This window comes from Lampris incognitus, chromosome 3, assembly GCF_029633865.1.
Source record: "Lampris incognitus isolate fLamInc1 chromosome 3, fLamInc1.hap2, whole genome shotgun sequence".
NCBI classification, from domain to species: domain Eukaryota; kingdom Metazoa; phylum Chordata; class Actinopteri; order Lampriformes; family Lampridae; genus Lampris; species Lampris incognitus.
Genome location: NC_079213.1, coordinates 107,152,011 through 107,168,520, shown reverse-complemented (window position 1 = coordinate 107,168,520; position 16,510 = coordinate 107,152,011). Strand labels below are relative to the sequence as shown.

Below are 16,510 nucleotides of genomic sequence, written 5' to 3'. Positions count from 1 at the left end.
CTGGTTGCAATTCTGAGGTTCCCAAAACAGACACACTCCTCACCTTGAGATCCTGTCCATGAATATCAAACAGAATCGGGGACAAGGGACAACCTTGGCAGAGTCCGACACCCACCGAAAACGTGTTTGACTTTATGCCGAGAATACGGACACAGCTCTCACTTTGGTTATACAAGGACCGGATGGCTTTTAGCAACTGCCCTGGTACGCCATACTCCTGCATTACCCCACACAGAGTGCCCTGGGGTATACGGTCGTAAGCCTTCTCCATGTCCACAGAACACATGTAGACTGGCTGGTCAAACTCCCATGCCTCCCTCAGCACTTCTGCAAGGGTAAAGAGTTGGTCCATTGTTCCACGGCCAGGATGAAATCCACATTGTTCCTCCTGGATCCAAGGGTCAACAATCGGTCGGAGCCTCCTTTCCAGCACCCTAGAGTAGACTTTCCCAGGGAGGCTGAGCAGTGTGATGCCCCGATAATTGGAGCACACCCTCCGGTCCCCCCTGATAAAATCCTCCTCCTCACCTATAAATCCCTCCATGCCCTTACCCCCCAGTACCTATCAGACTTCCTCAACTGCTATAGTCCATCCCGGAATCCGTGGTCCGCAGATACGGACGGGCCTGCTTTCCATCCCCAACACAAGCCTGCGGACTTTAGGGGATAGAGCCTTTATTGTGGCAGCCCCCACCCTTTGGGACTCTATTCCAGCAGAGTTCTGCAACGCTGCTTCTTTGGACAATTTAAAAAACGACTGAAAATCTACCTTTTTACTAAGGCCTATGATCTGAAGTCTTTTAATCTTTATTTTAATCTTCTTTTTTTTTGTTCTTATCTAGTGTAAAGCATCCTTGGGTTCCTTGAAAGGTGCTTTCCAAAACTAAATTGTTGTTTTTGCAGCTAATAAAACATGGTGTGGATTCAAAACCTGTGCCTGAAGACAGAAGCTGGACCCTCGATACTGAAAAGATCATTTTATTGTCAATAACAAAGTATAAATATTTTTCAGTGGCATATGTCTACAGGAGAAGTAACAAACAATGATTTAACATTGATAGTATGGAGACATGGGAAGATGAAAAGGAGTTGCTACAGAGACGAATTGACATTATTGTGATGTTAGTCTTATCCACAAAGCTCCACTGCTACAGTAGGAAAAGATTCTGTTTAAGCTCCAATCTACTCTACTATGACTACTACTTTCGGCTGCTCCCGTTAGGGGTCACCACAGCGGATCATCCGTTCCCATTTCTTCCTAAGCTCCAATAAAGAGGTAAAATCAGTTGCACTGCTTCCTGAAAGCAAGCCAGCTTGTTAACTTTTGGTTTTCCGGTGTCTAATTTAATGAACGCTTAAAAAAAGTAAATAAAGTACATCATTTTATAAAACCTATATTTATAAAAGGTTTACTCATTCTGAGAAACAAGACCAGGTTGAAGATGGAATCTGACAGGAGAACCCATAGGTGTTGGAAGAAGATCATAGTATGCACACAGAAAAGGGGAAACTGCTTTGGAGGCAGGGGGGTTTTAGTTAATCTGAGCAGCCTGTTGCATTATGACTGAACACAGACTCAACATCTGCAGGTATTCATCTGCACCATCTGCAAGGCACTTATCAACAACCTGGGAGAGGGAGGAAGAGATGGAAAGAGAAAAAGGGAAACTTCAGCAATATTTAATGTTAAGGCATGTGTCAAAAGGATATTTGGTTCATGACAGTTAAATTTATAAAATATAACCGACATGAATTTGTAACATGTTTTGAATAAACTTATTGAGAGCATAAGCAGCTGGAAGGAGGTTGGAGAGAAATGAGGGAGCCTGGATTAAGAAAAGGAGAAACGTGCAGAATGACAAAAGCCTTTAAGCCTTTTTTAATTTTGATTTTGATATACTTTATTAATCCCTGTGGGAAACTCTTCTCTGCATTTAACCCATCCTAGCTGTGTAGCTAGGAGCAGTGGGCAGCCGCCGTGCAGCACCCAGGGACCAACTCCAGTTCGTCTTGCCATGCCTCGGTCAGCGGCACAGACAGGAGTATTAACCCTAACATGCATGTCTTCACCCCCCCCCCCCCAAATTGTACTTGGCCAATTACCTCACCCTTCCGAGCCATCCTGGTCACTGCTCCACCCCCTCTGCTGAACTGGGGAGGGCTGCAGACAACCATGTCTCCTCCGATACATGTGTAGTCGCCAACCGCTTCTTTTCACCTGACAGTGGAGAGTTTTGCCAGGGGGATATAGCACGTGGGAGGATCACGCTATTCCCCCTAGTTCCCCCTCCCTCTAAACAGGCGCCCCGACCGACCAAAGGAGGCGCTAGTGCAGCAACCAGGACACATACCCACACCCAGCTTCCCAACCGCAGACACGGCCAATTGTGTCTGTAGGGACGCCTGACCAAGCCGGAGGTAACACGGTGATTCGAACCAGAGATCCCCGTGTTGGTAGGCAACGGAATAGACTGCTACGCTACCCGGACACCCCATGCATGTCTTTTTTATGGAGGGGGCAACCGGAGCCACCGAACACCCACCACAGACACGGGGAGAAGATGCAAACTCAACACAGAGGAAGACCGGGGATGACCCCCAAGGTTGGACAACCCCGGGGTTCAAACCCAGGACCTTCTTGCTGTGAGGCGACAGCACTAACCACTGGGCCACTGTGCCACCCTTGTTAGAGAAGAAAGCAGCAGAATTTATTAAGTGAGTCATATTTTAGAAAAAGGCAAAAGATTTTTCTCATTGTTTGGCCAAGAATGACCCACTTCAATAACCAAACAAAAGCAATTTTAAAAAGCCAAGTTTTTAGTCAGCTGACTTATGGATCAAACAAAACATATACAAGAATCTGGAAATCAATTTCTCCACTGGAGACAGTAACACCTAACATCCTCAAAGATCAATGGGTGTCACTGAAGCCTGCACACGGGATCAGAAGACTTACCGCCATCTTTTCTGAAATGGCCGACTTCTGTTTGTCATTCAAGTCCTCTTCTATGATTGTCTCGTGGAGCTGGAGCAGGATCTGATTGGCTGCATAGCCTTCTTCCACCATGTTCTGTGACATTGAAAAGCCAAAACCAGAAACAGAAAATCAAACAGGGAAAACAGTTGAGATAGAGGCAGAGTACATGTGAGGAAATACGTATTTACTGGACTGTCATAGCATTAGTGAATTCCTGAGTTGGGTGGTATTCTCCTTCAGCAAATAGGACTCAGTAACTTAATACAAACAGAAAACTTTGTCAGGGCACCTACCCTGACAGCAATCTCTAGTTTCTCAAACGTCCCCTTGTAGCAGATCTGAAGTAGGTTGTCAATCATTTTGGGAGGGACTACCTATAAAAAACATAATTAGCATTTAGAAAGGGATGGGTTACATTTGCATTCTCTTTGCCTGGATATGACATATCCAAGAAGGAGAGGCTAAGAAAAACTTATTTCTATGAGAAAGCCATTCAATAACATCCCCTCAAGACAGTACAAGGAATGCGACCACAGCCCTAAACTCTTAATCACACATATTCAGCATGGCTTCAATCACATAAAGCAGCCGAGACTTATGACAGGTAAGATGTCATACTGTTGTTTCATCCATGATCATTAAGCAGATTTGGGCCTTCACAAAAAGATCCTTCCTACCGCTAAATAACATGTGTTTGAATAAAACCTCAACCCAATGCCAGAGAAGTTGAATCAGTTCATCTGGACACAGTTTAGTGGGAGAAACGTTTCATCACTCATCTCAGTGACTTGGTCAGTCTCAGCTACCCTAATGCTTTCAGATAACAATGAAAATAATTTTGAAGTGACCATCTCAAGGAAAGGGAGAATGAAGCTGTGGAGCCAATAAAGTCCAGAATGCCACATCAGACTATCAAAGGAAGGCTCCAACACAACTAAATTAATTTAGTATGATGTGTCAAACCATATCAAGTTTTATGGCTTCCCAAAGCAAGTGCTGAAAAGAACTGTTGTGGGAAAAAAAAGACGAATGTTGATGCAAACCTTTCCCCTGTCTCTGATTTTAAGAACTGCAATGAGCAGGATGGTTAATTTTCTAGCAACCTCCTCCTAAAGGCAAAGAAACGTCCTATTTGTACAGCATTTCCCCAGGGGTAAACATTACATTAAGATAAGGGTTAATGGTTAGGGTTAAGGTTAGGGCCAAGGTTGTACAGGGGGTTAACTTTGCATCCCGAGCAGAGAGAAACTGTTAGCTTTGTTCCTGCTAGCAGATTTTGCTAATTTGAAAGTAATGTCTTCGAACAATCTTGAGGATTATACATTGGATGAGGACAGGAGGAGAAAAGTAATGAGTAAGTGTCACTAGCTAGGCTACTATCATATTTGTAAGCTTCATGTTAGTGATTAAATTTTCTTAAAAAGACAACCAAAAGTTGCAAAATTTTGTTAGTAGTGTGTTGAAGGCAACTGGGCTTTTATTCAGCTAACAGGTAACATTACTGTTAGTGACAGAAACATCTTCAAGACTAACTTAGTTAAATATAAGCTATAATGTTGTTGAGCAACTTGCAAGCTACTACCGCTAATTCACCACAACCTCTCTAAAGTGGAGCCTGCCCCATTCTGTGTTTGAGTGACAGCCTGCTTGATCCCCACCCATTTGTAGTTTTACGTTAAACCAGGAAGCTACAGCATGCCAGTCTGTTTCAGGGAGATACACTACTACTACTTTTGGCTGCTCCCGTTAGGGGTCGCCACAGCGGATCATCCGTTTCCACTTCTGCCTGTCTTCTGTATCTTCCTCTGTCACACCAGCCACGTGCATGTCCTCCCTCATCACATCCATAAACTTCCTCTTTCCCCTTCCTCTTTTCCTCTTCCCTGACAGCTGCATATTCAGCATCCTTCGCCCAGTATACCCAGCATCTCTCCTCCACACATGCACATGCCGTCTCAATGTTGCCTCTCTTGCTTTGTCTCCAAACCGTCCAACCTGAGCTGCCCCTCTAATATAATCATTCCTAATCCTGTCCTTCTTCGTCACTCCCAATGAAAATCTTAGCATCTTCAACTCTGCCACCTCCAGCTCCGCTTCCTGTCTTTTCGTCAGTGCCACTGTCTCCAAACCAAATAACATAGCTGGTCTCACAACCATCTTGTAAACCTTACCTTTAATATCTCTGGACTGATTTAACACTAGAATGACCAAGGCCGCCACTTTGAAAGTTTTGGATTTTCAAAGTTTAATAATTTTGTGGGGGGAAAAAAAGATACAGACCGGCATTGAATACATCTGCATTGAAATTAGTTTTAAATCAATCGCACAAAAAAAAAATTATAATAAGATCTACCTAAAATGACCATGAGCCGTCAAAAAGGCGGCTCGTAATTTGCGCATGATCGTGTGCATCATGTCATTATTTATGGCGTATGTTGGTGGCATCATTTCCTTCGCGAAGTTCCTCGCTCTGTCCTAGAAACACACTAGCGCAGATTAATAGTCTAAACTTGATTTCTGATTATTGCCAACATGTCTGGGTACAGACGCCGTTTCAGACGCACCATGACTACCGCTGAGGTGTTGCAGTATTTACAGGTGCTGGACAGCGGCCATTTTAAATTGTTTGAAAATAGTATTAAAGTTGTTAAAATGTTAATTTTGGTATCAGTCATTTCTTAACAGACATACTAATATATGCAATACATTAATATCTCAATTGGGTATCTTGACAGAATATTGAGTTTCAAAACCGTGTGCGGTCATTTTGACGGCCCACGGTTGTTTTAGTAGTTTTTAAGTTCCGGTCGTTGTTTGGGACTGTTTCAATATCTATTTTTAGTTCTTTTTTTACATTTCAAGTTTTATAGGCCTTGTTACGTTTGTTAGATTCGTAATATGTGTTTTCCATTTTGTTTTTCAGGTAATATTTTCACTTTTTCAATTTTGCTATTCAAGTTCGACCATGTCTCTGAAGTTTAAATTGTTCAAAAATAGTATTATAGTTATTAAAATGTTAATTTTGGTGTCAGTTAGTTTCATAACAGACATACTAACATATGTAATGCATTAATATCTCAATTGGGTATTTATTTTGAAAGAATATAGAGTTTTAAGAACCAGCCATCATTTTGACAGCCCATGGTAGGTATTGTAGGCCCATGATAGGCAGTTATCAACAACTATAGGGTATAATCAGCATTGGAGCATCCCTTTAAAAATTCATCAAGATTTGTTAGCCTTAAGAAAAGACTGAAGTTTACCCTACCCCAGGGTTGGTATCATGCCCTACCACCACCCTTCAGCACATACCCATATATACACTTGGCCATTACTTAAACCAGGAGTTTGAACCAAGAGCCAATGTATAAAAACAACATGAAAGTCACTTTATCCAACCAACACATCTTTCAGATCCAGGCCCTGTTCTTTATGTATCGGTACTTAATGATGGGCTCTTATAAGGTAGACAGATCCACAAAGGTATTCTCACCCCGGCTATCTCAATAACAGCGCTCTCTGAGATCTCCTTCTCCACACTGAGGCGAGCAGCACTCTGAAGGAAGGTGATGGCTTTGCGAAGGTCACCCTCAGACACCCTCACCAACGCTGCTATGCTCTAGAGGATGAAGACAGTCATCACATTTGATAATAGTCAGACTTGAGCAAATCACTGTTGGGGACAACATCACATTTCAACATGGCAAAACATGAAAAATTTCAAGGGTGTGAGAAACAACATATAATTTATCTCACTTGCCGAAAAGCTCTTAGAGAAATGTTTTCTTACAGTAACAATATGTAGCCCATTATGGGTTTAAATTGTGTATTAAAAAAGGTATCCGTGTTTCTGGACTGTTTACCAGTTTACAGTACAAAAAAAGTCTGTGGAACGTGATCCATTACGTACCAGGAAAAATGAAACTGTTGTTGCTTACCTCTTTGGAGTATCTAAGGTTCTCCTTCTCACAGATAGCAAACAGGCGCTCTTCTTGGATCTGATTGGCAAGCGGTTTGAAGCGAAACTTTGAACATCTGGATGTTAGTGGCTCAATGATCCTGGGAAAGAAATGCACACACACAAAATAGTCAACCTCTTTAACACTATGTGTGTGGGGAAAAGAGACCAAGTACACACAACCTATTGGTTGGATAATTTCGATAGTTTGATAGAGTAGCCTTGAAATTTCATCGTTAAGGATGCCCCAGGTGATGGCAACATACCAAAAATAAAATTCGCTCGGGCCCTGAAGAAGGCCCGAGCCGCTACGCGTGGGCATTTTTAGGTCCTTTTTGGATATGTCCAAGTTCCAATAAAGACATTTTAATCACACGGAGTGCCTTGGTCAGAGAGATTTGTTCTCTTTTTCTCATCTGATACCAAAAATAAAATTTACAAATACAGATGCACCAATCGATCGGCCGGTGACTGGAATCGGTTGATTTTCAGTTTGATTGGCCATGACCAGTGACCAGCTAGTCAGTCTTAGATATATCCAATTCTGTACAGGTCAAATTTACACGCATGCGCTGCATGATGGTTCATGTCATGCACCCAGTGGCATAACATCACAGCCACACACACACATGCTAAAACAGCACACAACATCATACCGTGCACTTCTTTACATTTGCTAACATACATACTGTCTCGCTCTCTCTTAGTGCTTAGCATGTGTGTATGTGTGGCTGTGATGTTACAGTCTGTGCTGCCGATGTTGGCGTGGAAAATGTCAAAGACTGAAGAAGACATAAAGCTCGCAATTTACTATAACAACAACAGCAGTTACAAAGTTTTGTATAGTGCCTTTCAAGAAACTCAAGGACACTTTATATTAGATAGCAAAAAAAAAGGGGGGAAAAAAGAGTAAAACAAAGATCAAAAGACTACAGACGATAGGCCTTAGTAAAAAGGTAGGTTTTCAGTAGTCCTTTAAAATTGTCCAAAGAAGCAGTGTTGCGGAGCTCTGCAGAAATACAGTTCCAAAAGGTGGGGGCTGCCACACTAAAGGCTCTATTCCCAAAAGTCCACAGGCTGGTGTGGGAGATGGAAAGCAAGACCGTGTCTGCAGACCGCAGATTCCGGGATGAAATATAGGGGTTGAGGAGTTCTGATAGGTACTGGGGGGTAAGGGCATGGAGGGATTTATAGGTGAGGAGGAGTATTTTATAAGAAATGCTGAATTTGAGCAGGAGCCAGTGAAGGTGGACAAGGCTGGGAGCGATATGTTGACAGGGCTTGGTGAGGGTGAGCACCCTGGCAGCTGAATTCTGCACATAGCCCTGTTTAGGGCTTTGCTAGGTACCCCAGACAGGACTCCATTGCAATAATCCAGACAGGAGGTGATGAAGGCATGGATAAGCGTCTTTGCCACAGAGTCTGAGAGTAATGGCCAGAGTCTGGAGATGTTTTTGAGGTGAAATAAAGCAGATTTGGTGACGGATTTGATGTGTGACTGAAATGAGAGGGTGGAGTCCAGAGTGACACCAAGATTGCAGACTTCTGGGGATAGGCAGATGGAGCAGCCATCCATGTTGAGGAGAAGATCTCCAACCTTCTAGACCAGCGCCTTGGAAGCCACAACCATGAGCTCAGTCTAATTGCTATTTAGCTTGAGTAGATTTGATGACATCCAGATTTTTATTTGATGAAGGCAGTTGACAAGGAATTGTGGGGGGAGCTGAGAGGATGGTCTAGTGCTGAGATAAAGCTGCGTGACATCAGCGTAGCAATGGAAACTTAAACCATGGTGGCGGATGATCTGACCAAGGGGGAACATGTAGTAGATGGTAAAGAGGAGGGGTCCAAACACGGAGCCTTGTGGCACACCTTGGTTGACTGGGGCTAGGGTGGAACTGGAGTCTCTGACATGGTGACAAACTGTTTCCTATTGGCGAGATATGACTGGAACCAGGAGAGAGCTACACCAGTGAGGCTTAGGTATTCAGATAAGTGGTTGAGAATGGTGTGGTCAGAGAAGTCCAGGAACATGAGAATACTGATGTGGCCAGAATCAGCAGCAATGAGGAGGTCACTGGTGATTTTGATAAGGACAGTCTTCATGCTGTGGTGTGCTCTGAAGCCAGATTGGAGCTCATGGTTGGATATGTGCTGATGGAGTTGGGGAGCAAATGCTCTTTCCAGGATTTTACTAAGAAATTGAAGGCTGGAGATCGGCCGGTAGTTAGTGAGGTCCTCTGGGCCCAGGCTTGGCATTTTGAGGATGGGGGTGACTGCAGCCATTTTGAAGCTGGAGGGTACTGTGCCAAATTCCAAAGAGGAGTTGATAATGTCCACAATTATGAGGCACAGGGTAGGTAAACATGCCTTGACTAGGACAGTGGGCATGAGGTCTAGGGAAGAGGTGGAAGCCTTGGCCATGGTGACCAATTTAGCAACTTGAGGAGCATCCACAGGAGAGAAAGAGGAAAGGCAGCGCTTAGGTAGGCACAAGGCGGGGGAGCAACATCCTGCAACTGAGGTAAATGCAGGGGGGAGGGGGCAGGTACCAGAAGCTGCTGGTGGATAGAATCCACTTTGGCCTGGAAGAAGTCCAGGAACTTGGAGCAGAGGTCAGGGGCACCTGAAGAGTGGTGGGCATCGAGGGGGTAAAGTAGTTGGTTGATGATGGAGAACAGCATTTTGGGGTGATTTTGCTGGTTGCCAATGATAGTGGAGTAGTAATGCATTTTTGGCCTGGGAGAGAGCTGCTTTATAGATCTTCACGTGATCTTTATCCTCGAGGTGGACAGTGAGGCCAGACCTTTTGTAGAGCCTCTCCAGTCGACGACCAGAGGCCTTCATGATGCGGAGTTCGGTGATGAACTAGGGGGCAGGATGGGAGAAGACAGACCAGATTTTGAGGGGGGCAAGAGAGTCAAGGCTGAGAGATAAGGTGCATTGTAGTGGGCTATCAGGCCATCCATCATGGTGTCAGGGGGATCTGGGGTTAGACTGGACACTATCATGTCGGTCAGGGCTGTTGCACTCACTGTCTTGATGTTCCTGAACGTTATGGTACGTTTTGCGTGCTGCCTGGGCAGGGGGACAGGAACAGCAAAGTGGATGGCATGATGTTCGGATACGGCAAGGTCCAGGCATTTCAAATGGAGGGGACTTGTAGCAGTAGAGCATGCCAGATCCAGAAGTGTGACCTTTTGCATGGGTGGGACCTTGAACATGCTGTGTGAAGTTAAAGCAGCCCAGTAATGACAGGAATTGAGCAGCAAACATGCAGCTACTGGAGTCCACATAGATATTGAAATCACCAAACAGGAGTGTGGATGGAGATTTTCCTGTTCACGATGACGTCATGGATGAGTAGTGCTTTATTGTTTAAGGAATGAGTGTTAGGTAGCATGAATGTTGCAGTGTTGTTCATAGATGCTGAGGCAGGTGCTGTGGGAGGAGTGACACTGTCAACACAAACCAGGCGCTTCAGATTGCCAGAGTGAACAAGTAGTTTGTTGTGATGACGTCAATGTCGCAGTGTGATAGAAGGCCGGTCAGACAGCACAGATAGAGTAGCATGATCAGAGTAAACAAACTTACATTGGGAGGCCCCTATGGACATAGCACGGGCAATGCAAGAGTCCAGGGGAAGTAGTATCAGTTTGGAGTGGTGTGGCGGCTGAGGTTCAGATGTTCTAGTGGAAAGTGTTCTATGAATGCCATAGCAGCAACAGAGGCGCAGCAGCTAGCTCCTGAAGCCAGTAGCCAGAGAGGAGGCACTCAGCCCTGGACCACAGCAGCGGCTTAGCAGTGAAGCCAAAACAGGATGACGGGTCCAAAAGAGAGGTCGGGGATAGTCCTGAAATAGTGGCAGAGAATTGTCCGGTCGGGATGTACCAGAGGGGATAATCCATGGTTTATTGAGTATGCCGGTGGATCTCTAGCATGCTAGCAGGCTAACAGCTGGTCAGTGGAGTAGGTGAGTAAATAAGCTGCAGGTGTACAATGATCAACTGTTGGCAACACAAAAACTAAAAACTGTTGGGATAAAATAGGAGATGTGACAGACAGTCAACACCCACAACAATCCACATGAAGTGGGGACATACACGCCAGTGTCCTCTCACTCTAAGGCTAAAATAACCTGTGGAGGAACAACCACAAAAACATTCAGGACAACAAACTCATGCTGGGATCAGACGACACAATTTCAGCCCGATTTTGACACAATTTTGCTGTCACTGACAAATTTCCAGCATCAGGCCAGATTATGAACGTCGGGAACGACGAATGGGCATCTGCACTGCATGAAGTGTGACATAATCAAAGAACAGTGATGTGGCCTCTCGGACGCCCCACGACACCCCGACAAAAAGTCTAGCATGTCACATTTTTTGTATTTTTCTGCCTAGTCAGATATCACCTGACATGTTCCTTAACGTTGACCGATAGGATGATAGAGTGCTCTCAGGTGCACATGTGGCAAAGACAAAATGATGCTGCTATGGTTGCTGTCAGGGGGAACGACGAAACCTAGGAAAAGTTTGTTGAGCAGTGGCAATAATACTCCTGCCTTTTTGACGTTTCCTTGAGGGAGTACCATGACAGAGTCAAAAAAGAAGGGCTCAATGTTGACGAGAAATAGCGGAGGCACTTCAGTAACCCATTGAGTCACTGGTTAAGCTATACTACATTATCATTCCCTAGTAGCACTAGCCTCAACAGCGTCCACAATCGTTTTTTCCTTCTTTTCTTTTTCATTTCAGAACACAAGACTGTGAGCATCACACATAGTGTTCATGTAGCCATGAGTGACAATTTCTTGACCCTCCTCCCCAATGACCTATGAACTCACACAAGATTGTGAAAGGCAGCATACAATGATTGGTTGGGGTCACACTTGTAGTGTTGACAGTATCCCAGCCAAGACATGGCAAATGATTGCCTAATCTGACATGGTGACCGTCATGAAAGACAAAAATATCATGTAGTCTGACGCCGGCTAATCAGACACTTAAAAAACATCATCCCGCTGAACATGCCCAATTTGAAGAAGCAGCAAAGGCAAAGCAGCAAAGGCTAAAGCTGGCGAGCGAGCAGAGCCAGCCACAAGCCAGCAGCCTCTGCTATCTTTCATTGGTATCAGCAATGACGTAAATAAATGACATTAGGTGTTATATAGGGTTGTCCCGAATGCCGTTAGATTTATATTTATTTATAATTTCTTCATTTAGTCATTTCTCAGTACTTGTGAATTTTGTCCTCTGCATTTAACCCTTCCTATACACTAGGAACAATGGGCAGCCGCAGTGCAGCGCATGGGGACCAACTCCAGTTCCAATTACCATCAGCTATTAGCCTAAGTCTATAACATTTTACAACCTGAACCTAACAAGAGTCAAACAGAGATACAAAACACCTTTATTTCTGTTATAACAACATTAATGAGATAGCCATCACAATAGGCGTAACAGTGTAGTACTCCAAGATTTTTACTCCAAATACCAATTTAAATTTCAAGTATGTCAACCCACCTGCTAACATAGTTACAGATGAGGCAGAAGCGTGTGGTGCGGGACTCCTTCTCCATAGTTCGTCTGAGAGCGGCCTGGGCAGGTGAGGTCATGGAGTCAGCCTCATCCAGGATGATGATCTTAAATGGTGGGCATGGCTTCCCGCTAGACGGTGAAAACATGGCAACAGCCAGAGTAGTCATTTTTAGTTCTTCTTCATCCCTTCATCACAAATTTAGCACAGTGTATGACATAGGGGTGCTGCAAAGGGAGGAAAAGGTGGAGTACTTTCAAAGGGGCCCCAACTAAGAAAGGGGCCTTCAGACAGGCATCACAATAGTTTACTAAATTAGAAACATCAGGGTGGGGAGGCCCAGCATCATAGCAGCACCAAGTCAGTCACTATAAATAACATAAGACATACTGTTTTTCCTCGCTGCTGGTGTGGTTGTGTTACGTAATGTAAATTGGAGCTCGTTTTATTGAGAGAATGCTCATGTAGTGCTGTTTGGAAGAAAGGGGGAGGGGCTTGGGGGTGATAGATGCACACTGGTTTTGCTTTCATTTATTTAGATTCATTATTCACCTGCCTTTCTGGTGTGTGTGTGTGTGTGGCAGGTTCCTATAGTACACTTTTACATAGCCTTTGATTAACTGGCAAAGAATTATACAGGAATTTTTGTCCCCTTAGTGTGTTAGATTCTTACTCTGAGCGCCTTCCTGCCACCGTTAGCTTTGCGAAGTTCTTGACCTTTTCCCTGATCACCTGGATCCCTCTTTCATCTGATGCATTTAGTTCTAGCACCCTTTGTTTGTATAGCTCTGGGCTGGTGGGGTGGGGAGAGAGAGAAGGGGGGGCGGATAATCATTAGAGCAAAGAGAGATTATTGGAACAAATTGAAGCTCAGATATTCCTTTTTTGAAGAAAAAAAAAACCCTGAAAAGATGCACAGAACTTGGTGGTTATGTTCAATAGTAATAAAGCTATTACAACCCAAGTGAAACATCATGAGCCACAATAGCAAAAACACCACCAGTACTCACCCAAAGAGTCCTCTGGCAGCAGCTAGGATGGTAGAGGTCTTTCCTGTTCCAGGAGGGCCATAAAAGAGCAAGTTGGGAAGCTGCGCACACACACACACACGCACACACACACACACACAAAAACACAGAAATGTGTTTCCTATGATTTCTACCAGCCACTGAATAATTAGGGAGGGAGATAAAACGGGGAGATACCAAGGACATAGCATTTGGTAATGACTAAAATGGGTTTTCAAATAAAACATGAGGTCATATCAAAGAAATTTGAATCAGTTAATCTGGATAAAACGTTTATTGACTTAAACGTTTCATCCCTCATCTAAGTGACCTCTTCAGTCTCAACTGACTGCAGGTATCCCCACCCTTATAAACAATACAGCTGCTTAATGACCAAAGCAAACGATCAGTTTCATATGCAAATAGGCATGACCATTAACTAGAGTTTCAATGGCCATGTGTACTATTCACAGAGGATTTGGAAATGTTTGCAATCACAGCACTGTAAGATGGCGACATCTTGTGTGTGATTCTCTTGGTGTGATTCTCTGTGAATAGTCCACATGGCCATTGAAACTCTAGTTAATGTTCATGCTTATTTGTATATGAAACTGACTGCTGGTTTCAGTCATTATGCAGCTGTATTATGCAGCTGTACCAGGAGACACCCTGGATAAGCCGCCAGTCCATCACAGGGCCAACACATTCACACCTAGAGACTATTTAGTATGGCCGATTCACCGGACCTACATGTCTTTGGACTGTGGGTGGAAAAACCAGAGCACCCGGAGGAAACCCACGCAGGTAATCCATTTATCATATACTTACATCTGCCCCTTCCAAAGACTTCTTCAATACTGCTACCACCTCTTCCTGGAATGCCACTTCATCTACACTCTTTGGCCTGCTGGGATTTACAAAAAAAGGCTTTTTTATACTGTATGTCACTGTAAAATATGTAAGGCTCAAATAACAATTTATAAAATAGCACTAAAATCAAAACAGGTTCAGCAACAGTCGGAAAAGGAAACAAATTACAAAAAAAAAAAATCTTAACAACTCCAAATGCAACTCCTGTCAGCCCACCTCAGATGCATCATATACCTTTTTCCTCCTACTATGAGCTGCTTGCAGCTGTACATTTAAATATGCTCCCCGTTAGCATAATTCCCACTGAACACAGGAAGGGTAAGAGTAAGGCTGTGGGTTAACTGGGCACCTGTTTCACTAGCACCACTGCTGGAACTGAAAGCTTGGAATCAATAACAGTGGTTCTTCCCATCTATGACATTGTGAGTACTTGTTATTAGAATATATTTTTGGCTTATTACAAAAATGTTCCACAACCTTGCAAACAAGAGGGGATTTGATCTATTATTTACCTGGATTGTATTCTGTTGTTAAGTTATAATGCTGGTCAATAATTAAGGCAGTTTTTTTACTTTGCTCAGTGGAGGAACATACATTTTAGCAGGCCTCAAAAAATACATAGCTTGTTGCCTACTAGTTTTAAAAAAGCAGGCTTATTTTAACTGAGAAACAAACTCCTCATTGCTGACTCATAGTTGTCGACTTCAAGTAAGTAGTGTGGGTTTCAAAATATTCTCGGGTTTGCCAGGACAAGATTTCTTTTTCACAACACCCTGTTTTTATGATTCCAGTTCAGACCATGAAGAAATGTATACAGCTCTGTCGACTTACTATTTCTCTACCCATGGGACAGACTTGGCTTTCTTCTCTGTGCTGGGTCCTGGTGCAGCCTTGTCTTTCTGAGGTTTGGTAGCTTGGACAGATGCTCCTTTCAAAAAGGCCTGCATGACTCTACCTCCTTAGAGACGAACAACGGAACACGTGTACAGGCACATAAGCATATAGGTCACTTAACCAAATGCACTCGACACTGGATAAAAGCTTCTGCCGGGCGAGTAAATGTAAATACACCACGATTATTAGCTACCTAGCTAGCCAATCAAGGAAGGTTGCATCAGTTCATCTGGACACAACGTCCAACTGGATTCAACGTGCAACAGATAGAAACGTGTCTGTCGATAAACGTTGTGTCCAGATGAGCTGATTCAGACCTTTTTTAAAATGTTCTTACCTGGATTATTGGGCGTGCGTCAAGACACTACCTAGCTAGCGTTAGCGGGTCACACGCGATACCATGGGCGGAGCCACGAATTACTTTAGCGCTAATTTAGCAGGCAATTTAGCAAATGAATACGCCCCTCACTTACCTCTCACACCAGCCTGTGTCAGACAAAACCTGCCTCAAACAATCACTCAGCTTCCTTCCTAAAAGTCCGCGTGTTGCTTATTATGACCGTCAGACCGCGTACTGTTGTTGACATGTGTGGAAGGATTTCCCGCCCTGGCGAAGACGCCGGCTTCCGCCGACGCAACGCCGTTTCGTCCAATCACAAAACTACCCTACCGTGATTGGCTGGAATAGGATGTCGTCAGCGGGATTCGCCTCCCTTTTTTCTCTCTCATCTCTTTCCCCCGCTCTTGCCTCTCCCGTCTCGCTCCCATCCTCGGGCTGATCGCATCGCTCTCAAATACGAAACTCAAAGTAATCATATTGTTTCCAGTTTCTCACGGCGAAAGGCCCAATTAGGTAAAAATCACAATTATGTCGTTGATTAGATCGCCGTAACCATAGCAATGTTCATAAACAGTTCTTAGGACCATGCACGCCGCACTTTGTCTACCAGCTGCAGAACCACTGATGTTGCATGACTGCTGTCTGAAAGCCGTCAGTGAGGCCCTAATTGGCTGACAGTGTGCAAATAAGTGGTTGTAGGGGAGAGAGAGAGAGGGGGGGGGGAGCACAGATGTCTCCAGCTAATGGCCGTCTCCCCGGCAATTTCCACGCTCCCGGGGGCAATGTGTGTATGGAAAGATGATAATGCCCCTGCCTCACACGTTTGCTTCCAACAAAACGTGTAACAGATTAATGACCAGGAGCAGTCTCCAGGATCATATGAAAGCCAACAAACCATGTGTGGTGGAGAATCTTTGCTTTGT

The 16,510-nt window shown here is 44.2% G+C and overlaps 1 protein-coding gene across 1 annotated transcript; it reads right to left on the bottom strand.

Moving 5' to 3' along the window:
* Positions 1 to 986: 986 nt before the first annotated feature.
* rfc4 (replication factor C (activator 1) 4) lies at positions 987 to 15,869 on the bottom strand. Its single transcript, XM_056277489.1, has 11 exons — positions 15,721 to 15,869; positions 15,185 to 15,311; positions 14,312 to 14,390; positions 13,487 to 13,566; positions 13,150 to 13,269; positions 12,464 to 12,607; positions 6,916 to 7,036; positions 6,471 to 6,596; positions 3,271 to 3,351; positions 2,957 to 3,070; positions 987 to 1,628 (listed from the first exon to the last, which is right to left on the bottom strand). The coding sequence occupies exons 2-11, from the start codon at positions 15,298 to 15,300 to the stop codon at positions 1,533 to 1,535; spliced, it is 1,077 nt and encodes a 358-aa protein (XP_056133464.1). The 5' UTR covers positions 15,301 to 15,311; positions 15,721 to 15,869; the 3' UTR covers positions 987 to 1,532.
* Between the last annotated feature and the right edge of the window lie 641 nt (positions 15,870 to 16,510).

Coding starts and splice junctions, on each gene's coding strand:
- rfc4 (XM_056277489.1), bottom strand. CDS start 15,300: ATGCAGGCCTTTTTGAAAGGAGCATCTGTCCAAGCTACCAAACCTCAG. Junction 14,391..15,184: donor GTCCCATGGGTAGAGAAATA/GTAAGTCGACAG, acceptor TGTAAATCCCAG/CAGGCCAAAGAGTGTAGATG. Junction 3,352..6,470: donor CTGTTATTGAGATAGCCGGG/GTGAGAATACCT, acceptor TGTTTTTTATAG/GTAGTCCCTCCCAAAATGAT.